The sequence below is a fragment of the Protopterus annectens genome, chromosome 1.part0, assembly GCF_019279795.1.
Source record: "Protopterus annectens isolate FY-2018-M chromosome 1.part0, PAN1.0, whole genome shotgun sequence".
Classification (NCBI taxonomy): Eukaryota; Metazoa; Chordata; order Ceratodontiformes; family Protopteridae; genus Protopterus; species Protopterus annectens.
This window is the reverse complement of record NC_056725.1, coordinates 1061279869-1061305884: the sequence shown is the minus strand read 5'-3', so window position 1 is coordinate 1061305884 and position 26016 is coordinate 1061279869. Positions and strand designations below refer to the sequence as shown.

Below are 26016 nucleotides of genomic sequence, written 5' to 3'. Positions count from 1 at the left end.
ACCCACAAAACTTAGACCCTGATAACCCCTCTTTAATAGCCAATAACTTCAATACCTTCTTTACTACTTCCATACAAAGTCTAGCTAACCACTTATCTCCTGATGCTTCCCAACTGCTCTTAAGTAACATCAACTACTCCCTTCCTCCCCTTCAACTTCACCCCATACCCACCTCCTACATACAATCTCTCTTACAAAAACGTAAACCCACTACCCCCTCAGCAGATAAGCTTCCTGCTGAATTCCTTCAAGTAGCAGCTAAAGCTATTGCCTACCCTGTTTCTATCCTAATAAACAGATCCATAAGAGAAAGTACTTTTCCAGCAATCTGGAAGATATCACACATCATACCCTTACACAAAGGAGGCAAATCCACTGACCTTTCTAACTTTCGTCCTATAGCACTATTATCTCCACTAGCTAAAATCATGGAAAAATGTATACACAAACAACTACTTAACCATCTCCTTCATAACAACCTACTAGCAAACACTCAACATGGATTTAGACCTTCACATAGTACTACCACTGCACTACTTTCTTTTACCAACACCATCAACTGTAACCGTAACAACAACAAGCTAACCTCTTCTCTTTTCCTAGACCTGTCAAAAGCCTTCGACATGGACAACCATACACTTCTACACATTAAAATCCCTTGCCTTGGATTCCTCTTCCTTAACCTGGTTCTCATCTTATCTTGAAAACCGACAACAAGCAGTACTCTGGAAAAATTCTCTACCTGCTCTACTACCTATCTCTTTAGGAGTACCTCAAGGATCTGTACTAGGCCCACTCTTATTCTCTATCTGTATTAATGATCTCCAATCATCTATCCAAAACACTACCTGTATACAATATGCAGATGATTCTACCATTATCTGCACAGCTTCCTCTCAATCTAAACTCCAGTCACTCACACAATCTACCTTTTCTACCGTCGAACAGTGGTTCTCAAAAAGATGTCTTCTCCTCAATCCCAAGAAAACAAAACTACTACTATTCTCACCTACCCACAAATCTTCTCAACTAAACTTCTCCATTACTGCAAGTGATAATTCCCTCATCTCCCCAGACTCTACTACCAAACTGCTTGGTGTTACTATTGATAACAATCTTAACTATGATTATCACATCAATAACACTATAAAAGCAGTTAATAAAAAGATTGGTTCACTGTACAGAATTAAACCCTTCCTTACACCAGAAGCACAGACCACCTTAGCACAATCACATCTTATCTCTACCCTACTGTATGCTTCCTCTATTTATACTAATCTCTCTAAAAGCAACCTGAAGAAACTTACTACATCCTACCACAATATAGCTCGTTTTGCCACAGCATCCCAGTATAGAACTCACCACTGTCTAAACTTAAAACACTTACACTGGTTGGAACTTCCTAACAAGCTTATCTATCAACAACTCTTAATAACACATAACATTCTATATCAACCATCAAAGACACCTGCTCTTAGTAACCTCTTAATCCCCTATAATAACTTGAAACAGCTGCGCTCCAAAAGCTACAAGTCAACACAACTAGAATTACAAACTCTGCAGGTAACTGCCTTTTCTCCAACTCAGTAGGCAAAATATGGAATAACCTCCCCTCACACATTACCTCTCTAGGCTCCTTTCATCTTTTTAAAAAACAACTTCTTGTACATCTGAACAACTTCTGGCTCTGCTCTTGTACCAATCCAGACTAATCTACCTTCTACTTTCTACTATCATACTTCCTTATTTCAAAACTGCAATCTTTCTCTGTGATCACAAATGACTGAATGACTGAACTGTTACTACTGTTCTCAAAAAAAAAAAAAAAAAAGGTACAAACAATGTCTTTTACAAGTATGTATATACATATATATACACTAATATGTATGCAAGGACCTGGAGGGAGTGTAGTTTTTAAAGAATTAATGCCTTTCTCAATAAGTAGATAGCACTAAGTGTTTTCGTATTACCTGATCTAGACTAATATGTATGCATTATTGCTCACTGTCTGTGTCACATGCATTTATTGTAAATGTTTAATTTCTATAACCTTGTTTTAATCTGTGGAGCTTTTCTCCCCGGGCCTCCACTGAAAATGGAAATTATCCAGCTGGACTAGCCCGGTCAACAAATGTAAAATAAAATAAAATAAAATGTTAATACAAAACCTGTTTTTCTATCAACTTAATGAATTATAGTAATATTTTTTTAAAAATTGTCCCTTATTTAGGACCCTTGTTAATCATTACTTTTGGCTTATTCCCTGACTCAGAGAAGTTGAGCTATGAAGCTTACGCTTCCTTTGTTCAAACCTGTTGACTCTAAAATTTCCCAGTTCCATCCTGGGACATTTGCCTCAAACCAGAGGAGCTTATACTTAAACACTGAAAAAGCAACAAGTTTGAACAGATGAAATATCTGTCCAGTGAGACACCCTTTATAGTGGGTATTACTTTGGTCTGGTAGATTTCTGAGTTACAGGTGTGTTCATAGGTCTTGACCTTTTAAAAGGACAATGTAGACTACAAACCCTAGCAATGTGTGACAGTCAGAATGTGAAACACCTTATTTTTGCACTGTGCGAAACACGCCATTGCCATGGGGCCTTGTAAAGCATTTGTAAAATTAAATATGACATACTTGAGTCAGATGGAAAACCATTTATTTTTACAAGCTGCAATACCATAACCAACACCATAAGTAATGAAGCAGCACTTCTGTACAAATCAAAAATAAAATCACGTGGTCATTACTCCACTTGCTACCTTTAGTACATTTTCTAAACAGACCTGTTACTGTATAGTGCAAGAACAGCATCCTATCACACATTAGATGCCCCAGATGTACACTTATTGTATACTGCTATGGCTTTCTTAGCAGCATTTAACATGTTTTGGCAGTTTAGGATCACAGCAGTCCAGTAGTTCATTCATCTTCACTGCTAATAATGAGTTCAGTGTTTTTACACTGAGAGACTGTCGCAATTCAATCTTTACTTTCTGCATCATGCCAAATGCTCTTTCAGCTTGTGCATTTGAGCGCAGCAAGCAAAGTAGAGTCATCCTCAGCTGCTTAGAGTGGCAGTTTCCCATCAATGCAAAGGTCCCTCAGAAGGTGTGTGCAGTACTTGGACACACATGAGTGGGGCCCATCTACTGGACCTGGCAGGTTCCCTGTGTCCTCAGTCTGATACTGGGTAAACTTATCAGTTAATTAAGCCTCAGCATCATTTTCAGACACTCAGACGGAAACCGGCATCCCTAACAAATCTTAATGGAATTTCCAGTTTTTGGCAGGATTAATAAGGAATGCAGCATCTTTTATTTTTATTTAACATTTGTTGACCGGGGAAATCCGACTAGGACAGAGTTTATTTTCAGCAGAGGCCCAGGGAGAAATGCTCCAGATGCATATCTTTAGAATGTGGGAGAAAACCAGAGTACCTGGAGGAAACCCACACGAACGCAAGGAAAACATGCAAACTCTGCACAGAAGGCACCCCAACCAAGAATTGAACCGGAGAACATCTTGCCGTGAGGCAACAACATTAACCGCTGCACCCCACTGTGCCATTCTTTCATTCTTTCATTAAGTGATCCTGCATGGGAAACTTTTTAAGCATTGTCTGCAGCACTGCAGCATAAAAAGCTCTAACTTTTTTATAAAAGTTAAATTTGATAACTGTGACAGCAATAACCTCCTCATGGCCGTTTATGTTCTGTTTAACTTCATAACCAGTATGCAGCTCAGTGCGTGTGGCTGAGTCAACACTGAAACATCACTGTATTTGATTAGTCTGACAGCAGCTGCAGGTCTGAGGACTCTGCCAGCATACTGCTGCAGCTGCAGGAGTTTATGCACAGTGGCAAGCAATGTCAGAAACGGACTTTCTCTGCTTTGAAGCTGAATGTCGAGCTGCAATAAAGGTTCCAGTGCATACTTGAACATAAAAATCATATGCAATTCATGACTCTGTACGTGTTTGGAAATCAAGTCAGTCTTAGACCGTGGCTCTGCAGACAAAATATAAATTTAGAGCTAGCCACATGTCCAGTGTTCTGTTAATTACCTTTCCAAGACTCTGCCATCTAGTAGGTTCATGTCTAATAATTTTGAGGGGGTTGGTGTCTGTGAATAAAGCAAATTATTGAAGTTTTTTGCTGTTTTTGTGCTCTGGAGCTGAAATGACTACACACCAGATATAGCATCTTCAACTGGTGACTGTAGTGCTTTTGCGCCAGCTTTACTACATAGATCTGCTAGGTGGCACAGATATCCTACATTTACAATGGTGGGCTTCACCTTTAAATGAGATAGCACAGAATTGTTTTCCAATCATTGAGGCAGCATTGTCTAAAGAAAAGCCCATAATGTTGGAAATTAGAGTGTTAAATTGTGTCAGACTGGACATTAAAGCATCAAACAATGCTTGTCCAGTTCCTGACACATATTCTGGCATATGAAGGAACCGTATTACGATGTTCATTGTGTTTCACTGTTGCAGTCATTACTCTTGGGTTATCCTGCTGGCAGGCTACCCGCAGTCGGCCTGAATTCCAAAGTCCCGGTCTGGCGTCTGTTGCTGTCGCCTCTTCCCTGACGTCAGTGCGCCAGGGGTATAAAAGATGCAGCCGACGCCATTTTCTCCAGTCTTTCTTGCCGCACTGTGCCGGAAGCAAAAGCAGTTCGCAAGTGCCGGTCGGCCGACTCCTGAGATTTTCAAATCTGAATTTCAGATCTGAAGTCTTCATTAAAGCTAAGTACCCCGTTGGGGAAACTTTTTTCTTGCTCCAGACCATTGTCAGAAAAAGTTAACAATTGTATTTCTTGTGGGAAGCAAATACCTCATGAGGATTTTCATTCTTACTGTATTCCTTGCCTAGGCCCTGACCACGACGTTGCTAGCTGTCGGTTTTGTGCTAGATTTAACCAACGCACTATTAAGCATCTGTTCGATTTTGCCTTTCATTACTTTGGCCGAAGATTTAATTATATAATGCCATCGGAACAGCTGACGACCAGAGTTTATAAAAAGGGCAAGGAAAAGGACAATCATCCGAGGTCCAAAACCGACGACGCCTCCGCTAGGCCAGTCGCCAGTTTGCCGGTTCTCAGTGAGGTGCTTTTGCAGCCCCTGATGCCCGCTACCTCAGAGCCACAGGCCGCGTCCATCTCCCACGTGCAGCCGACTAGGCCTCTGGATACTCAATGTATTGGACATTTGGAAATTATTCCCTCAGATGGGTCTGGAGCCGCTGAGCAGGCATCTGCTTCTGAGGGTGTTTTCAGACCTACACAGTTATATGTTAAGCCAACCTCAGCTTCAAAGGCAAAGACTAAAGCAGCACTAAAGACAAAGAAACAAGTACAGCATTCTCCTGCACAGACTTCCGTGCCTAAAAAACAGATGCTTAAAATGTCCGAAGACCTAATTACTTTGATCAGGGGTTCCTATCCCCCTCCAGATAAGAGGCCTAGGCAAGAGACAGTATATGAATCTTCAGATCAGGTTTCCATTTCCTCTGATTCCTCTTCTGAACAGGGATACTCCCTTCCTCCCTATGAGGGTTCTGATGCTGAAGAGTCTATTCCTTCAGCCTCTCCTCCTGAGGATTATTCTTTTGAGGAAACCCTTCACACCATGAGGGAGCACTTTGACTGGGAGAGCCAAGGTTACTCAGAATCTAAGAAAAGGCTCAAGAGAATTTCTTTTACTACCTCAGCACAGGCCTCTTGCTATTCCACCTGTTCTAGACGTAGTAGATGTATTTTCAGAGTCCAGCCTGTCTCCTGACTCTTTACCCCCTGCACCGGTTAAGCCAGACAGATACTACAGGGTTCCAGATTCCCACAAATTTCTATATAAAAACCCTGCTGCTGACCCAGAAACTATATCTCAGGGTCCCAAAGGAGTCAAGGCTTTCACTGCGAAAAACCCTGTCTCCTCTGATAGGGATTCTAGGGCTCTGGACAGATGGGGGAAAAAAGTTTACACTTCTGCTACCTTGGCTGTAAGGGCTTTAAATTGTCAGTTTCATATGCTTAAATATCAGCAATATTTAATGTCACTGCTAAAACAGAAAATGCTGACAAATTCTGAATGTGCAGATAACAAGGAAATGCAGGATTTATTGCATGCAGCTGAACAAGTGGGAAAACATACTTTGCAATGTAGTTTTGATTCACTGGAGGCCTCTTGCAGGGCTGCTGTTAGAAGGCATGCTTGGTTAAAGGAACAAAATCTGCCTGATCATGTTAAAGCAAAATTATTGGATTCTCCTTTACAGCATGATACTTTGTTTGGTGTTAAGGCAGAAGAGGTGTTGAAGAAAATGGAGGATAAAGCAAATTCTGTGCAGACAGTTAAGGATTTCTTACAGGTACAACCACCCAGATTTAGCAGGAACTGGCCTTCAAAGAATTGGTCCTTTCCAGTGTCAGACAGGCCACAGAGGCAGATACAGACACCCTAGAGGCAGATCCCAGCCCCAAGGCTCATATAGACCTAAACAATGGGGTGCTTCTACCTCCAAAAGCAGAAAAGACAAATCACAGCCATGTAGAAAACAGTCCGAATGACTTTCCTCTGCCAATACCAAGCCACCTACCTTTTGGCAGCTCCCTTAGGGGGAAAACTAGCACTTTTTACACAAAATTGGCATATCATCATCCAGGACAAATGGGTCTTGAACATAGTGTCCCAGGGCTACAGGTTCCACTTTCACACCCTGCCAAAGGCATGCCAGACCTGCCACAAAATCAATGGGCAGAGGCACAAAAACAAGTTACATCCCTCATGAACATGAGGGCCATTTAACGAGTACCACAGCAAGAGCAGGGACAAGGATTTTACTCAAGACTTTTCCTGGTACCCAGAAAGGACAAAGCCTGGAGATCAGTACTGGACCTGTCTATTCTAAACACTTTTCTGCACGTTCCAAAATTCAAAATGTTGACTCTGCAGCAGCTTCTGCCCATGCTGGGCGAGAAGGCTTGGCTTGTAACTTTGGACCCAAAAGAGGCACAGCTGCATGTCCCAAGCAGACAAAATTGCAGACGATACCTCAGATTCATAGTTGGATCAATGCACTACCAATTCTCTGCACTGCCCTTTGGCTTATCTACTGTGCCCAGGGTATTCACAAAATGCCTGGCACCAGTAATTGCTTTCTGCAGACAGAGGAATTCAAATATACCCTTTCTTGGACGACTGCCTTATTCAAGCAGAGAACAGACATTCTACTGAAGCATCTGGCGTTTGCAAAAACGAAAATAAATCAAAACTAGTACCCTCTCAAGAGATAATATTACTGGGTGCAAGCTTAAATACAACTGCCCAGATGGCTTATCTCACGCCAGACAAACAAGGGCAACTGATTTCTTACTTCGAAATGTTGGCAACAAAGACCCAGTTATCTGCAAGAAAAATTCTGCAGGCTTTGGGCTTCATGGCTTCCTGCATTCTACTAATTCCATATGCAAGACTGCATATGAGGAAACTACAATGGTATCTAAAAAGTGTTTGGACTCAACATTGCCACATCCTGGAAACATTAATTACCCTCATTCCCTGCCTGCAACAGGAGTTTCGATGGTGGGCACAGGCCTGTCACCACAACAAGGGACAGCCATTCACTTTACCCACAGCCAGGCAGACACTAACAATGGATGCGTCAGATTATGCCTGGGGGGCCCACATGGCAGGAAAATGTATTCAGGGCACATGGCCCGCAAGCCAGATGCATCTTCGTATCAATCAAAAAGAGATGCTAGCTGTTCAGAGTGCCCTGACAGCTTTCAAGGATCTACTTCATCCAGGACTACTACTGATAAAGACAGACAATACTACAGTCATGTGGTACATAAGCAAGCAGGGAGGCACACATTCCTACCCCCTCTGCAGACAAGCCATGACTTTGTGGGACACAGCATTGACTTATCAAGTTCACCTGCAAGCACAATTCCTGCCAGGAAAGATAAATACTCTGGCAGACAAACTAAGCAGAAACCTCATGGACCTCCATGAGTGGAAACTGGATCCACAAGTCTTCAGCATGATAACAAAGGAATGGGGATGCCCAGACACAGATCTATTTGCCTCCCCTCACAGCTGCCAACTACAGAGATTCTGCACAAGGATTTATCACAAGCAAGCATGGAAAGTGGATGCCCTATCCTTCAGCTGGAAAAACCTAACAGTATATGCCTTTCCTTCACTGCCTGTCCTCCCCAAGGTACTCCTAAAGGTCAGACAAAAGAAGCCAAAAATGATACTGATTGCCCCAGACTGGCCACGCCAGCACTGGTACCCAATCCTAAAGAACTTGTCTCAAGGTCCAGCCTGGACATTGCCACAAATTTCTCACTTACTGACCCAACAAAACAATCGGATCCTGCACAGCCAACTCAGGACCTTAAATCTGGCAGCATGGCGGATAATGTAGCCATTCAGAACACTCCTCTCTCCTAAGCTGTGATGGATGTTATTTTGGAGGCTAGGAGGCCCAGTACCAGAAAATCTTATGCAGAAAAATGGAAGAGATTCTGTGCTTGGAACCAGGCACAAGGAATTGACACATTTGTACCAAATATTCCTCAGATTTTACAATACTTAACTGAGATGCTGGACAAGGGCCTATACTTTTCATCAATTAAGATCCATGCCTCTGCCATTTCAGCCCATTACAATTCGGAACCACCTATCTTTTCTCATCCTTTAATAAGACAGCATCTCAGTGCTCCAAGGAGCTCCAAGGAGAGCACCAATACCTGCATGGGACCTCAATTATGTCTTGGAAAAACTCACACTGCCTCCTTTTGTGCCAGCCTCAACAGCTGATATAAAATTCTTATCCTGAAAAACAGCTCTGCTCCTAACAATAACCTCTGCAAGGCGAGTCTCGGCGTTACAGGCACTCATGGCTGTGGAACCTTTTATCATTTTCCATCCAGACAGGGTTTCTCTGAGGACAAACCTGACATTTATGCCTAAGGTGGTGTCCAGTGTGGCCCTTAACCAAACCATTCACTTGCCTACCTTTTATCGAAACCCACAGAACAAAGGTTAGAGACTTCTGCATTCTTTGGACATGCACTGGAAGCTACGCTTCTACTTGGACAGAACTAAAGCTTTCAGAAAGACTGAGCAACTTTTAGTGGCATATGCTGCAGGATCACAAGGAAAGGCTATCTCAAAGCAGACTATTTCAAAATGGATAGGCCATTGCATTCGTTTCTGCTACTCACAACATGGCAAATCGGTGCTAAGGGCATTAGGCCACATTCAACCAGAGCAGCAGCCACTTCAGCAGCCTTCCTCAGAGGAGTACCAACCAAAGACATCTTAGAGGCTGCAACTTGGAGTTCAGTGCACACTTTTACAAAGCACTACCACTTACTTCTCTACTCTAAATCCAGAGCAGGCTTTGCCACTGCAGTTCTGCAAGGCCTCATAGCCTCTCCTAATCCTATTTGGCCCCAGCCACCCATCCTCAGCTTTGGGATTCAACCCAAGAGTAATGACTGCAACAGTGAAACACGATGAACATAGTACAGTTGTGTACCTACCATAAATGTAGATGTTCAATGTAGATGTTCAGGTGTATTCATTGTTGTAGTCCAGGTTACTCTCCCACCATACCCTTTCTTTTGCTGGGTCTTATCTGTACTTCTCTATTCTATACAACCTATGTGGTGTATTTGCTTGTAGATGAAGAAAATGTTTACTTTAGTGCATGCATGTTTATTGGCATTTTTTTTAGCCTACCCTTTTGGGGGCACCTGACATCTGGGGCAAGAAAAACTGAAGAAAATGACGTCTGCTGCATATTTTATACCCCTGGTGCACTGATGTCAGGGAAGAGGCGACAGCAACCAATGCCAGACCAGGACTTTGGAATTCGGGCCGACTGCGGGTAGCCTGCCAGCAGGATAACCCAAGAGTAATGACTGCAACAGTGAATACACTCAAACATCTACATTTATGGTAGGTACACAACTGTACTTTTTTGCCTGCCTTTTCATCAAGGCAACCAACAAGTATCAGTAACAGTTTGCCATCACCCATGTCTGTGCTTTGGTCCATATACACACACAATGGTGATTTCTGGCAGGCAGCAGCTTCATTCTGATGAGGCCCCAGAACATCCTGTGCAATACAGGCTGCCTTCATTGCTCTACATGCCATTTTCCTGAGAACATCTTCCTGCATATGACAAGTTGTGTTTAGCAAGAAGTGACACAAAACCAACCTCTGCTTCAACATTTGTACTTGCTAAACGCTGAGGTCCGAAGAAGTCTGTCATAGTCCTTCCAGCTGCATGCTTGCAATTCTGTCGGTTTCTTGCTGTTGACATGTCGTCGTAGATCATGTTGGCCACCATGAGGGATTGTGAAATGTGTGTTACATGTCTTGCAGAAAGCATATTTCACTCCACACCTACTCACAGAAAGCCCGTCATATGCACTTGCCCAACTTGTTTGAAAAATTGTGCATCTCCTTGTTGGAGTGCCATCTGTAGCCATATTCCTGTCCTCTTTGTAATCTGGGCAGTCTGTACCTAGGTTTGTAAAACAGTGGTGTTACTGAACAAAGAAAGAAATGAAGGCTATACTGCAGAAGGAAGTAGTAGAATCATCTTCTCAGCATCTAAGAAATGGGGCAATAAACCCAAAACCTACCCACATCACTGGAAATTTCTGATCTTTGCACATTCTCTTGCTCATCTCTGCTCCTTTTGCTAACTATAAAGGCCTGCATGATCACTTTACTCACTCCCTTGCTTCTACAATGACACTTTCAGTCCTCTGGTGCTCACTTGCCCACCTAACCAGTGTTGCAGAAGGGAGAGATTCATTGCAAAATGACATTTTCAGTACGGTCAAAGCACTTCTGATTATATCTTAAAATTCATGTTAAGGATAAACAACCCAGCTTAATGTACTTTCAGAACGCTGCAAACTGTAGCGTGAAATTACCTAAGCAGTAGCAGTGAATACATAAACTGCATCATGACAATACTACCTGCATTTCAGTCACCACTTCAGAAGTGGTCTAGCCCTGTCCTACTCCCTGGTCTGCACCTGGCAAAGGTGCCTTGAAAAGTTAAACTATAACCCTCAGTACTTTTACAAGAATGTGACATTTAAGACATGTTATGCAACAGTCATGACCAGAGAATGTAGGTTCTCATATCTTTAACCACAAAAAAGCATAAAGACAGATATACTGTATCCCAGCAACAAATATTTGTGAAGCAAGACATCCCAATGTCCTACTGTAAAATCCAAATAGCACACTAACTGCAAAAGATCATTATAAAGAAAATATACAAAGGCTGCAGTGATAATGGCATAAATCTGCTTAGTTCCACTTGTGGAAATACTACTAGAAAATAATGCCACTGTGAGCAAGGATAAACCAGAGCTAAATGCCTCGCCTATATATACAAAAATATGTAAAAACAACAAGCTAGCTATCTCCTACAATAATGTTGCCATATTTGCAATTGAGTCTGCCTTCAGAACCCATCATTGTGATAATCTTAAACAGCTAGATGGCTCGAACTGCCAAATACAATACTATTTAACCAGTTAACAGTTGCCCACAAGATCCTGTACCAACCTACTAACACACCAATACTTACTAACCTAATCACCCCCTATAACAACCTCAAGACCGTACGCTCATCAAATAAACTACTTGTACAAATAGGTAAAGCTAACAACCTGGCTGGTGACTCCTTGTTCGCCAATACAGTGGGGAAAACCTGGAACTCCCTCCTAAAAGACCTAACCACCACTACCTCTACAACATTATTTAAAAGCAAATTGAAGCCATACCTTAAATCACAATGGCTATGCCCTTGTTCTAACCCTGACTGACTACTTCGATTTTCTCAAAGTATTTATCTCCATACCTGTATAAACTAGTTACTTTTCTGTTACCTACTAGAGTATATAGCTACCTACTTTTCTGTTGATGACAAAAAATATATATATTGTCTTGTATTGAATTTTTATTAAGAAATTTTTTGAATGGCTAACCATAGCTGAAATGTACCATGATCCTGTTTACAAAAATGCAGCAAAATGCAATGAATGAGATGAGTAACTGTAAATTTAGCTGTATTTGTAAATGTCTCGTATTATAAATGATATTGTGTTTTTTTTTTTTTCTTTTTGTTGGAGCTTTTCTCCCCAGTCCTCCACTCAAAATGGACATATATCCAGTTGGACTAGCCCGGACAACAAATGTAAAATAAATAAAAATAAAATAAATGACGTACAAATCCAGGCTTAACACAAGATATTGCTACTGTTAACCTGAGGCAATGACAAATTAAGTGAATGTGAATTAAACATTTTCTGAAGTAGAAGTGTGTAACTGTCATTAAGTGACAGGCATGACATTTTCTCCAAAAGACAACCGTATAGGTCTTAAATTAGGGGCATACCTAGAAATGAGGTACACTTTAAAGTATTAATGAAAATTGCGACATTAACAGAATAGAGAGGCAAGTTTATCATTTTAAATGTCTAGTGCACAGCTCAACAAATCCTGAAAATAATCAGGGATAAGGACATTTACATACAAATATTTCAAGCATGAGCATTAATGCACTTCTAGTCCGCCAGCATACCAAAACACTTGTTCCCAAATTAAGTGTCCAGGCAGTTCTTAAAATATGTAAACTGGTACTTTAATGTAATTTGGTAGTCTGTCCCTTGCATCAGCTGCTGTCAGAGAACCAATTAGTACACTTCTCATTCCTATAGAATCTTCTACGTAGCTTGTCTGATGATTCTGTACTACTTATTGATAACCCCAGTACATTCCCAGAGAAATTTGCCTCTAAATTCCCTATATACCTGAATACGTGAGACATTGATGGACCAAGAGAATGTAAACAAGGTTATAATTCATCACTTTATATGCAGTCACTGTCAGTTTTAAGGGGTAATTAAGGGAACAGAGAAGACTAGAGTCAACAGCAAGGAATAGGCACTACAAATAAAGGAAATATAACTTTGTCAAATGACACCCAAATACACTACACAGCTCACAGTTGTGACCCTGTGCACCAACTGCCAGAGTAAAAGAATGTGGGCATTACAAATTCTGTGGTATCTTCTAGGCTTACAGGTAGTTACCAGGCTTAGTCCAGGGAACCACTCAACAGCCTAGCTCAAATTCCCATTCTCTCTCGAATCCATCAGTGTCCACCTTTTCTACCACCTCTTTTGTCAGAAAAGAACTTAAAATGTTCATAAATATTTACGAGCAAATGAGAGCAAACACAGCATGATTACCAGTTTAAGTTGGCTACAATCACTGCAACATTTAAAATAATTGAAACATGCTAACTGTCCTTTTCCAACATGCAAGCGGCCATATTGCACTGCTGGGTGAGGGAACACAAGATGCACAACATGACTTTTCTTTGAGCAGTTCTAAGTTTTGACATTATCAAAATCATGTTCTATTGTAAAACAAAACCAGCTACAGTTAACCATTTTGTAAAACACCCTTCGTAAAAATGATTAGCATTCCTGTACAGTAGAATATATATTTTCTGAAGAGGCAGTAGTAACCAAAAAGAACCATCAGGAGAATAATTGTTAACATACTGTTACATCCATGTGAATAATTGTTAACATACTGTTTACATCCATGTGAATAATTAACATACTGTTACACCCATGTGAATAATTGTTAACATACTGTTACATCCATGTGGTGTGAATATCTGACAAGACAAATAAAATCAAAAGCATAAGATCTTATACTGGTTTTACAATACATGCACATAATAGCAAGGCCTGACCAGCAAAATAAACCCTACCTCTCAACCTGTTAGGACAAGAAATCTGCACAAAGCTTGATAGCCTTTGGGGACAAAGGCTGAAAAATAGGGATACTTTTTAAATATTGCTCTTCTAAACCTGGAAAGCTGTTAGAGCAGGGCTTTTGTGCATGCATTTTCTGAAAAGATATGAAATCTGAAACTCAAATGCCTGTTAATGTCTAGTGACTTTAAAGTAGAGAGTATAAGTTCCCAGAAAAAGAGAAATTTTATGAGCAACAAACCAAAAAATATGGAGGAAAAACTTGGCTGAGGAACTCATCAGGGACATGAACACAACAGAGCCATCCAATTAAATTAAGTTACTATCTACTGCACAACCTGTAAGTACAATAAATTTAAACAAAGCACAGAATCTAGACTGGATTATATAACATGACACATCAAGGAGACGGGGATAAAGCCAATCAAAACGGGACTGACACATTACATTCTACATTCTAAGACACTTACCTCTGCACAGTACAGGAAAACAGCTACAGCTCCCTCAGTCTACAACAAAATAATCCAATGGAGTACAAGTACAATTAGCAGCAATGCCGTCCAGCAAAAATGAATTTCTGCCTTTTGGGTTAGAAGTCTGTTAATCTCAGTCCCCAATTCCTTGACGCACTGCAGACTCCTGTTTTGGCACTGTGTCATCCTTCTACAGACTGGACTTGACAAATCCTTCCTGGCTTCCTCTACCACTACTACAATGACCCATGTCACAAATGTGTTTCTTCTTCCCTCAAACTGGCGCTGGTCCAAGGTAATCTTCCTGCATTCTAAAGACCTTTTTGAAGGCTATTTTCTGGCATGAAAACCATTGCCGGTGTGTGATTGGTCAAGTATTTGGGAGCTCTCATTGGCTTCCATCTTTAGGAACACTTACTTGATTGGTTCGTATACTGCAATAGCGATTGGCTGTAATTGCAGTATATGAACCAATCAAAAACTCTGTAGCACAGCCAGTTTGTTCAATGTGGAACAGCAGCAAAATTATTTGGTTCATAGGTTGGTACTAGGCTATCGGCCCTAGGGCCAATGCAAGCCTAACCATAACAATTCCCTGGCTATTTCTTCCCACACTATTTACTTCCCGAAACCCCTGTCTAGGTTTGTATACTGCAATGTCATTTGGCAGTAATTGTGGTATGCTAACCAATCAAAACTTGTGTAGAGGAGCCAAAGCTGTTGAATGCGGAACAGATGGTTCATTTAGGGTTGAATCCAGAGCGTTCCGCATAATCTGGAGCACTTGGCTGCTCAGAGCACGCTCTACTTTGATTTTTGTAATGAGAGGGCAATACTTAAAACTATTTCCTGTTATGCCAAAGGTGACTACAGAGTCAAAAGTAAACCAAGCCATAAAACCTGGCTTTTTTTCCTTAACTGTGCATGTGCAAACACTGAGGGAGAATCTCCTTCACTACATGGATGTCCACAAGCAGATCAGATCCTGCACAGATAGGATCAAATCCTTCTATGGAGATTATCAACTGACCATTTCTTTTTCATACAGGATGTTAGGTTAAATGATTTCTGTGCTCAGCCTTTTTTAACTGGGTAGCCAGCTGCATATAGCTTTGCCATATAAAGCATGATAAGGCTCTCAAAGGATCTCTAAAGGACCATTTTACTAGAGCTATAGCTGTGTGTGCTGCCTTTTACTGTAATGCATCTGCAGTTAATATCTGTGCAGGTGCTATGTGATCTTCTCTTCCTTACCTTTGCAGGTAGTTAGATGCTGGATACAATTTCCAGGTCTTTATATGATGCCATCCCACCCTTATCCATGACAGGCTCTCAAGAGGATGACCACCCAGGAAAAAACATGGCTAAGGATTCTGTCTTGCTGGCTGTGGAAGATGGACTTGTCAGATATGAAAGTTATGTAACTTAACCATAGTGATGTATCTTTAACAAGGTTCATCCTGTGTAACATAATCTCTGCGTCACACACCTTCCATGTACTTTGTCAGAAGCCTCCTATTTGCTCTTTATGACTGTGACAAATCTGGAGAGATGCATATTCCTTGTATCCCTTGCAAGCTTTATTTTATGAATATTCCTATTTGGCTGGCACCAGAGGATAGACCATTTTACACATCACAGTTTTTATGTGCAAAATATTAGGCCTAAAAATATAGCACAGTGATATAAGGCTAGGCATTTTAAGATCCTCACAGATTAATAACCTAGTAAGCATCTATGACTTGCTTGCAAAGCCAGATAAACAAGTGCATATAACAGATATACTGATTAATTCCTGTTTACCTGATCGAGAGATTTTATTGATTATGAATTGGCAGCTAATTGGATAATTCCATGGTTATTTGTTACTGAAATAAAGCTTAGTTTCAGCAGTCTACTGAGAATGATCTGGACATGGCAGTAAACTGGGGAAATCAGAAGAAGCTCAGAATTGAGAAAGAATGGACGATAGTCGAACAGGTAAATAGCTTCAAGTATCTGGGAGGGGTGGATTTGGAGAAGGGAAGTCTAAATGAAGAGGGCAAAGCAAGAATCAGAGTGGCTGCAGCCAACTTCCATAGAGTCTTGGGTGTAGCCTGACAGAATACTGCCAAAGAAGCTAAAAGGTAAGGTGTACAAGACAGTGGTACGACCAGTACTACTGTATGGTACAGAAGCCTGGGCAGTAAAGGCAGAGGAGATGAAGAAGCTGAAGGTGATGGAAATGAAGTGCATGTGAAGGGTGGTAGGATGCACCCTGTGTGACAGACAAATAAGGATATAAGACCAGAAGCCAACGTAGCTCCAATTGCAGAAAAGGTCAAAGAGAACAAATCACAGGGGTTTGGACGCATGTGCAGAAAGAAGACAATCTGGTGAAGAAGATTTGAGACAGACAGGAAGAAGGTAAGAGGAAATGAGGATGTCCAGCAAAGAGGTGGATGGATTGTGTGAAAGAAGATCTGCAACAGTCAGGCATGAGTGTTGAAAGCAGGAATGTAGCACTTAATCGAGAGCTATGGCGACAGTTAACATAATACCCCGACCCCATGTAGAAAACGGGGGAAAAATGGGGCTGCTGCTGCTGATTGATATCTTGTCCTAGAATTTCAATGCACGTAAACCATAAATTGTTTATGATGCTTATAGCAGTAGTCCAGCAGAGATGATTTTGTATTTTCAGAAAAAACTAGGGAACAACCTTTCATGATCAGGACTGTGTGCATTTTATTCCCAAATCTTTTCCCTCATCATGCCTACAAACAATTAGGACCACTCCCACCAGTCTTGAGCTTTCTCTTGAGAGAACTTACTGAAAGGGACATAGTCAGGTAGCAATGAAAGGATCATGGTCTCCCATGTCCTCTCCACCATCTGTATAACTGTTTCCATGAGTCCAGATGACCTTCGTGTCAAAAGCCTTAGGCCTAGTTTCATCCACACAGACCGAGACCTCCTGCAGTTAAGTGTTCAGATCTGTAATTACAAAAGTGCTTGGAATGTTGATTTAAGTTTGGAAGGATTTTCCATATTAGCTTAACTATCCTCCTAGAGGAAGCTTGGACACATGGTGAACTCCCAGACCACTGGACCCAATGGCATGTATAAATCTGCATATGCATGTGCATTCCATCTGCAACATGAACATTATTCTGGTGGGCTGTTGGGAGCACTGGATAAGTTTTTCTACTAGTCTTAAGTGAAAATATTTAAAAAATAGAATAAGAACATCTTTGTCCAGGATGTACTGGAGGTTCAAGAATGAGTTTAAAGAGCATATAAGGACTGTACAGTTGGGTTGAGTGAAGGCAGCTGAGGTTCTGTACAGACATCTGCAGAGCACTGCACTGAGCCACAGTAACTGTGTACTTAATATTATCTGGGGACATGAGACCAATGAAAACAGAAGAAAATGAGTTGTGGTTGTTCTTACTAAACCAGATAATGAAGCAGAACGAGTGGGACATCACAGCAATAAAAAGAATACTAGAGTGTATTCTCAAGGAGATTGACTCCAGAAGGAAAGACGTTTTCACATTTATTGGGCCCTGGCCAGGCCACACCTTGAGTTCTAACAGGTAAGACCTCATCTGGAGTATATTGCCCAGCTGTGGTGGCCTTGTGTAGGAAGTGGGAGCTGAGTTAGCAGATTAGCCGAAAGCATGCCCTACTGATTTACTGGAATGGTGATGAGAGTGGAGCTGAGTTATGACAAAAGGTTTTGACAGCTGAGCAGCTGTCCTGCTAGAGAGAAGAAAAATAAGGATGCAGTTGCATGCACTACATACTTGAGACTGAGCAATAGGAGATGGAATTGAAGAGAAATGCATGTCTAAAAAGTAAACATGGCTGCCAGCTAGAAGGAATAACGTTCAGGATAGACATGAGAAAATAGTACATAGAGAGGGTGGTAGGGGCCTAGAATGCATCATTTAGGCAATAACTGTGTAATCATCAGGTGAGTTCAGGGATGTCTAGTGCACAGTAAAGAAAGGATGAGGCAAAATTGGGAAAGAGGTAGTACAGTGAACATGCTTCAGCAGTCAGTTGTCTCTATCTGGCCACAGCATTCTTCTCTCTGCAGTGTTATATGTTCATATCATAAAATGTTATGCTGATTATATACTCCTAGTATGCATTATGTATCACCTGCATTACATTTGGATCTGAGTCATGGCCAAAAAAAATCCCCAAAGGACTATTTAATATGTTAAGTACTTAGAAAGACTATACATCAAAGCATGTGAAGCTATTTGGAGGAGTTCTAATTTTTATCACATTTAGCTAGAGCATCTTCTGTGTGGAGGCATACATGAATGGGGTGTGCCTTCATTGAAGGTTGTGCGTCAGGGCTGGTAACCCGGTACGTAAAAATCCACTACCAATCATTAGCGGACCGGAGTTCCGTTGTGGCGACCCCTAACCGGGAAAAGCCGAAAGACACAAACAATCAGGAGTTTCTTCTGTATTTCATATCTCTCTGGCAAGTTATAATCTTCTAGTTGAAAGTGTTGCTGCCTTTTTGTTCTTGTTTTGTTGATGGGTTGAATACAAAAAACATTTTTAAGCTCACTTTTAGTGAAACTTTTCAGTTACTAAAGCATGACAGAGAAGTTTATTTTAACTTTCTTCTGACCAAACAAACTGCTCATAGCATTACTGGGTCTTAATGGCAGTGCTGTTTTATTTTATGCTAGGGGAAAGTTTGCTTCTGCTGAATAAAGTAAGATGTTCCATGTGTATATGAATCAGGATGTAGTCTGAAGATGGGTGGTTCACTTGCTTTTCATCTGCAGCAATACTAGTATAAAACTCATTTTCTTTAATGTTTAGGTTTGATTTCATCTTGGACAATGTGGGTGGTGATACAGAGAAGTGGGTCACACAGCGTCTGAAGACGTGGTCAGGAGCAAAGTATGTCACTCTTGTGACACCCTTTCTACTAAACACTGACCGACTAGGTGTGGCAGATGGAATGATGCAAACCGGAGCTACCATTGCCTCAAAAGCACTAAAGGTAAGGCTCTGCAAAAAGCTGATAAATCACTGTGGAATACTTTTTAAATTAGTATCTGAAATTCATCACTTACAAATAAAGAGCTGCATACTCTTGTCAAAATGAACTGAAACTGAGGTTTACAGTGTAGCAAAAGCCCTGAAAGTCCATTGAATTCTGTATGTAGTTAGAGACTGCATTTTCCACAGGTGTAGCCAAACATACACCGTGAAAGCCATAGGTTGAGATTTCCCCAACCCTTATCTTAGACACATTGGGTTTCTCCTGGTTCTGGGTACATTATGGTCATCTGTTTAGTAATGAGGAGTCTATTACCAGCAGTCCTAGACCTGCCTCCTGCTTCCTTCCACTGTTAATAGCTTATTGTTGAGTGAGGTATCCATATCCCACCTCCTCACCCCCCGCTGCAGCATACAACTTCCTACCCTTGTTCTTGCATGTGTCACTCAATTCACAGAGACTGAGGTGTAGCATGACGGTCATCTCTACGCAGACGAGCTGTGGATTGTAGTTGGGATGTGCTGGCCCCTGTAGTACCTTATTTACACTAGAGAGTGATTTTAGGGCATCTAGAGGCAGCAGACAGTCACAGGGTGCTAGCGGGTATTGTCAAGCTCACTAGCATCATGGTGTGACAGTTGCCACTTCTGTAATATTAACAGAGATGCATAAAAATTGTTGCTGGGTAGTACATGCTTATGCAGCACTTAGGCTGTAACTTCAGACAGATCACTGGTGTCTTGCTTCCAGACATGTAAAACTCTGTCCATAGTTAAAGATCTAGTGAGTACCAATAATATGGCCATGGTACTCTATGAAATATTTTGTTTGTTTCATTTTACTCATTCAGCAAATTTGATAGTGGACTGAGTTGTTGCAGTGGAAGTTGATTCATGGAAGAAGGTGTTTTTGCTTATATATATATATATATATATATATATATATATATATATATATATATATATATATATATATATATATATATATATATATATTTTTTTTTATATTTGAAAAAAAAGGTATTTGCTTTAAATGGACAGAGGAATTTTTAACGACACCCGCAGGATAATGTTGGACCCCCCCCAACACCCATTCTGACAGTAATTTCTAAGGCGATGGGGCCAGATCCATTCATTCCTGAACCAAGGGGGTTAGCTGTACAGCCTGTTCATTACTTGCTCATGGTGCAAGCTTTATATGCCCATTTGTACCCCCAGAAGGTGAGTTACGTATTCTGAAGCAGGTCATCCATGGTTAAGCTGAATCCTGCCTCACTGCTAACTTTTCCCTATGGTTGCTGCAACTCCAGTGTAGCTGTTTTCCTTAGGGGGATACATGCTTGCATTGTGTACACACGACTACTTTTTCCAGCAGTAAGGTAAGCGGCTGTCACCCAAGCCTGCCTGCAAAGCCCCAGCACTCCATTGCAGTGTGCTTGATTACCTCCCTGTCTCTGGAATGCGCATGCTGCCAGCAGCCACTCAGTCCCACCTCTCTGACTCGGCTGATTTAAGTTCGAGTCATCTGGGACATGATCTGTGCTTTATATAAGAACTTTTGTAGCAATCCTAACACCTTTTCTTTCACAAGACATAGGCCTTTGAAAATATAGAACAGAAAAACTTGCACTATTTTCGTGATTACTGAAATTTGGAGTAAGGAAAGAGACTGTTTTTAACTTGGAAATGAATGTTGCTAGTTGTGTTTTCATTTTATAAGCCTTAACAAATGTGATGGTGGTGTCAGTGCTCTGTTAGGGAAGAAGACATTTCTGTATGGGGTTTGTTATAAAAGGTATTGGATACGGCTTTCTCAAAATGACACCAGGAAGCAACAGCTTAGACATTGCTGTAAATATTGGTATTCCAATGGAAAACAAATCTTTTCTGAGAACTAGCTTGAGGAATTGATTGATTGTTGGCATTCTGCCAAGTTACTTTACCAGACAGTCCTCCTGAGCTACTTCTGAAAAGACGCATGTCTAGTGGCTGCCCCAGGCTGCTAGCAAATGCATTATGTTTTTCTTTTGAATTCCTGCACCCTTCATATAAATTTCAGTTGGGACTTCATTATGTTATTTCAGTATGAGTCACAACATGTCTGTTGTACTTTATTTGGGTTTCCAGATGCATTTTTCACTAGGTGTAAGTTTCAAGGGAAGAGAAATTTACTGTTTCTCATGTTACGTCTTTTTTCAATGTGAAAGTGTTTTGTGTAGAAATTGGCTAGCATTCTTTTTCTGTAAAATTTGAAATAGTTTTAAATAAATCCAAATCCATGTTAGAATTGAAAAAGTAAAGAAAATAACATGTATACTGACAGGTCTGAGCACTGTTTATGGTAATTAAGAGTAGACGGCCAAGTAATGGAGTATTGGTATAGCTAACAAAGGGTCTGATCCATTACCCTGCATAGGGCTTTATGGACTTTGTAGGTGTATGCTGCAACAGTACAACATTATAGCAATTTAAGTAGGTCAGCCTGTACTCTGTGATGTCATAAGGGATGGCTATTATGTAGGTTCATAGGTTAGTACTAGATTAGTCATACCCCATGTGAGAATCAAGCCCAGCACCTTGTGTCTGTAAGGTAAACACCTTAACCATTATGCCAACCTCCCACCCTCTAGTACCTTCCTTTATAGACATATTCTGCTGCTTATGGACTCAAACCCAACACCTACTACACGCAAGGCTACAACTCTTCCCATGTAGCTAGTATTCCTGATGACAGAGTAAACATGGGGATCAAAAATGCGATTAGGTGTCCTGCAAGCAAGCAGACCCCACCAAAAATCAGCATTCTGTATGCAGTAATATTCCTCATTTTTGTATGACTTGTGGGTTATTGAACAAAAGCTGATGTAACATATTGTCTGTAACTGTGCTTTATTTATTGCACTAAAGAATGAATTAATTCATTAATAGGCCCAGACTGTATAATAGTGTAACAATGTTGCTTGTTGCATTTTAATAATATATTTTTGCAGTACCATCTTTACAGACTCTGGTAACCATAAAGGGGTTAACATTTGTCAGGTCATACAGTCTGCATTATTTGCTGGGGGGTGGGGTCAAAACATTCTGATCTTCAGCATCCATAGTCATGGTTGCGTATTACTGTGATACATTCTTCTCTGCAAGATCAGTTTGTAAAGAATTTCTGCATTTAGTTAAAATACGTTACTCTATTAGCGGGTGCAAAGGAGTAAAGCTCGACTTGTTAATGAGCTGCCTGCTGTGGTAAAGGTGCAAGGCTTGCATGTTTCCACCTTCATTAACCTACTGTGTGACATTAAGCAAGTCACTTAACCCAGACATTGCTTTTGAGCAATTGGGAATTTAGGGTAAGCTCCTTAATGGTTTCCTGAACTGCATGCCTAGTAACTGAATTTGCTGTCATAGTTTGCCAGCCATTATTGCATAGCTAATCTAGTTCAGGAAATGTTACGACAATGGCACTAGCACACTATTTTTTATGCAGCATAGTTAAAGGGCAGCAGGCACTGCATTTGTAGATGGATCACTGAAAGTTATTTGCCAGCAGCAGATTCTCTGTTATTAATGGGTTTGATGTAGAATTATTCAGATGACTTATATCTTCGAAGATTGTACATACTGACTTAGCATATGTTATGCTCTCATAAATACTCTTCTGTTTAAACTATGGATCTAGGGGTATGATAGTGATCTTTATACAGTTTAATGGTATCTTTGAATGAACTACATTAAAGTGCATGTGGTTAATCTCTTCATAACAATAAGGGGTTTACACCGTACGTCAATAAATTGTATATAAATTCTAGTGGGGGTTGGGAGCTCTTTGTGGATAAAAGTACCTTATGCTCTTTTCTGGTCACTTAAGTCTGTAATCTGGCTTTGCAGTATGTGCTTGTGTGTGTGCGTGTATGAATTAAGTAGGACAATTTTGGCTACTATGTATTTATGTGAAACACATTTGAAATATGTGACTTTGTGTCAGAAAATTAATAATAGTAATGATGGCCAGACATGTGAAAAGGATGCACTCAGCAATGTAGCTATAATTGCTGGCTTTGGGGGAATGTCTGTAGATAAAAATGACTGACACTGTTGAGCTGATAAAGTTAAAAAGTCAGTCTGTCTTTGTAGGACAAGTGTGCATTTGTGTAAAGCAAATTGGAATACTTTACTGTGGCCATTTTTTGTATCAGACGTGATCTGTACTCGGTCAATTTAGTGACCGTAATTGTTGCACACAGATATTTGTGGATTGTAAGAACAGCAGTTTGAGTGGCCCCTTATGATTGAGGTGATCTGAAATGGGTACTTTTGTCATTGGTTCATTTTGTTTTGCTACTTACTGGAAATAGATGTTGAAAACCACTAATTTAAAATGCACCTTTACAAATATTGCTGAAGTAAACAGGAAACATAATTGGAAAGGAGAATTAAAGAACCTGCATTTATGTATTGTCCTAAAAATGTGTTTGGGGGGGGGGCATAGTTCAAAAATAGACAGGGGTATCACAGTACATTTAATCACTTGCCAGATGCATTTTCAATGAATTTGAGCTTCAAGGTAAGAGACGTTTACAGTTGCTCATGCTTCATTTTGTTTTCAAGGGAAGATTACTATTGCTCATTCTTAAGTCTCTTTTCAACGTGCAGCAATTTTGCTTTGTGTAGTAGATGGCCGTCACTATTTGTGGTATAAAAGTTTTAAATTTTAAATCCACATCTCGGTAACCACTGCAAAAGGAAAGAAGAAAATGGTGTGCACACTGATAGTTTTGAGCAGTATTTATGGTAATTGGATAGAGAGCCAAGTAATGGGTCACTGGAATGGCTGGGGGGAGTCTGGTCCATGACCCTGCCTAGGGCTTCATTTCACCATGATCTTGCTCTGGTAGCAAGAACCAGCTGTAATATTTAGGATTTTTTCTGTTTGTTGCCTTTTCCATAGCACACCCCCAGCAAAGTGTTAGGGGAGGAGTCCTGCATTAGCTGAAGCAAAGGGCATCACCTCATTTCCACAAGGAGTGTTTTGTCTCAGGCAGCCCCTACTCCCTCCTTCCCAGAAGCAGGAATGGTGGGTTCCCTGGTCTCCATCAGGGAAATTGGACCACGTAATGTGTTCCCAAGTGCATGCATCCCACCTCACTCCCCAGGGGAATGCAAATAGTTCATGCCCCTTCAAGCCTTCTGTGGTTCCTCAAGTGCTATAGTTGCTTTTCAAATCCTGATTACCTGGATTCCCTCTGAACCATGGGGCCAGGCTAGAGGACAGACACCTTTCAATGAATGAAGAGACATAAGGCAGAAATTTAAAGAGCTGTCAATGAAGTGCATTCGCAAAAGCATGGAATAATGTGTATAAAAAGTTTCTTGAAAATCTGCATCGTAAGACTGGTTGAAAGCAATTCTAATAGTTTTCCTGTCACTTGACAGATCTGCATGTACTGTACAGTCAGCACAACACTCATTACTTCTGCTGTTGTGCACTTGGTTATTAAAGCTGTGGGTTTAGCAGTGTGTGCTGCTCTTTGCCCACACGGAACTCACAACATCCATATTTGTCTATAGATGAATGTCACTTCAGTCATGTGTCCCCAGCCAAATGTACCACAGGGAATGACTCTATTCCTAGGTGCCTGAAACCAGTTTGTGATGTATATGTATATAAAATGATGTGGGAACAATACAGATATAGGGGTGTACACAGACTTGTATAGTAAATTCACAGATAACCTGAAGGCTTTGAAATTGTACACAATCCAAAGGAATAACTGGCAAAAAAAGCTTTCTTTGGTGCGTAGAAAATGGGCAGGAACTAATGTATAAGTAAGGAGCAAGTCTGTCAGTTGTCCTATCAGGGGCCATGATACACCAGATCATCCATGTACTTGGGACACTGGACCACAGGTACCAATATGACCCAGTCATACTCCGTGTGGGTGTAAATGACCTGAGACATACCTGTTGGATTATACAAAGAGAGACCGGATGCAGCTCGGTGTCCCAGGCCAGTATGAGCCTAGCATTCAGCTGTATTCTGCCTTCTTCAAAGGTGATGCCGCAATATTTATAGAATATGATTGACTTTAATAATTGGCTTAGTTTTGCTTTCAGGGGGGATACAGTGTTTGTCAGCATGGGAGGGATATGGTCAACAGACTGCTGCACTGCCAGGGATGGGCTGCACCCATCCACTCTAGGCATTTGAATATTAGCTAAAACGTTGTCCTTCACTGTAGTCTTTTGTTAGGCAATGCCAAACAGGCGAAGCTTTTGACACATTAAAACCAACCCATGAAAATCTAATGTTACTGCTCAGTACCAGGAACCTAAACAAGAAACTCCATTCCATCCAAGCTCTCTTCACCCATAATAATAATACAGATGTTTGTGCAGTTACCAAGACATGGTTTAAAGCCGCAAACAGCACCTTGGCAGTGCAGGGCTACAATGCTTTCTGTACATTCATCCCTGCCTGTGCAGTAGCTGGTCTAAAGGTGGAGGTGTTTCTTTCTTTTCAAAGTTTCGTCTCTCATAATTTTTCATGGTTTCTGTGCCTTTTGCTCTTCACTGGAGGGTCAGTCTAATCTCCCATTCTATTAAATAATGGATACTAGGGAGTGTAATAATGGAAGAAAAAGGTTAAGGTGGTGAAGTCTAGAGGTGGTGAAGTCTAGACGAG

General features: G+C 40.9%; 1 protein-coding gene across 1 annotated transcript in view; it reads left to right on the top strand.

The window, feature by feature from the left end:
• The window catches only part of RTN4IP1 (reticulon 4 interacting protein 1), a 349792-nt gene that overhangs the window by 137958 nt on the left and 185818 nt on the right, over positions 1-26016 (top strand). Inside the window, exon 7 of the mRNA XM_044064928.1 lies at positions 19155-19338. Within this exon, the coding sequence (XP_043920863.1) occupies positions 19155-19338 (184 nt within the window). The remainder of the gene's footprint in view (positions 1-19154; positions 19339-26016) is intronic.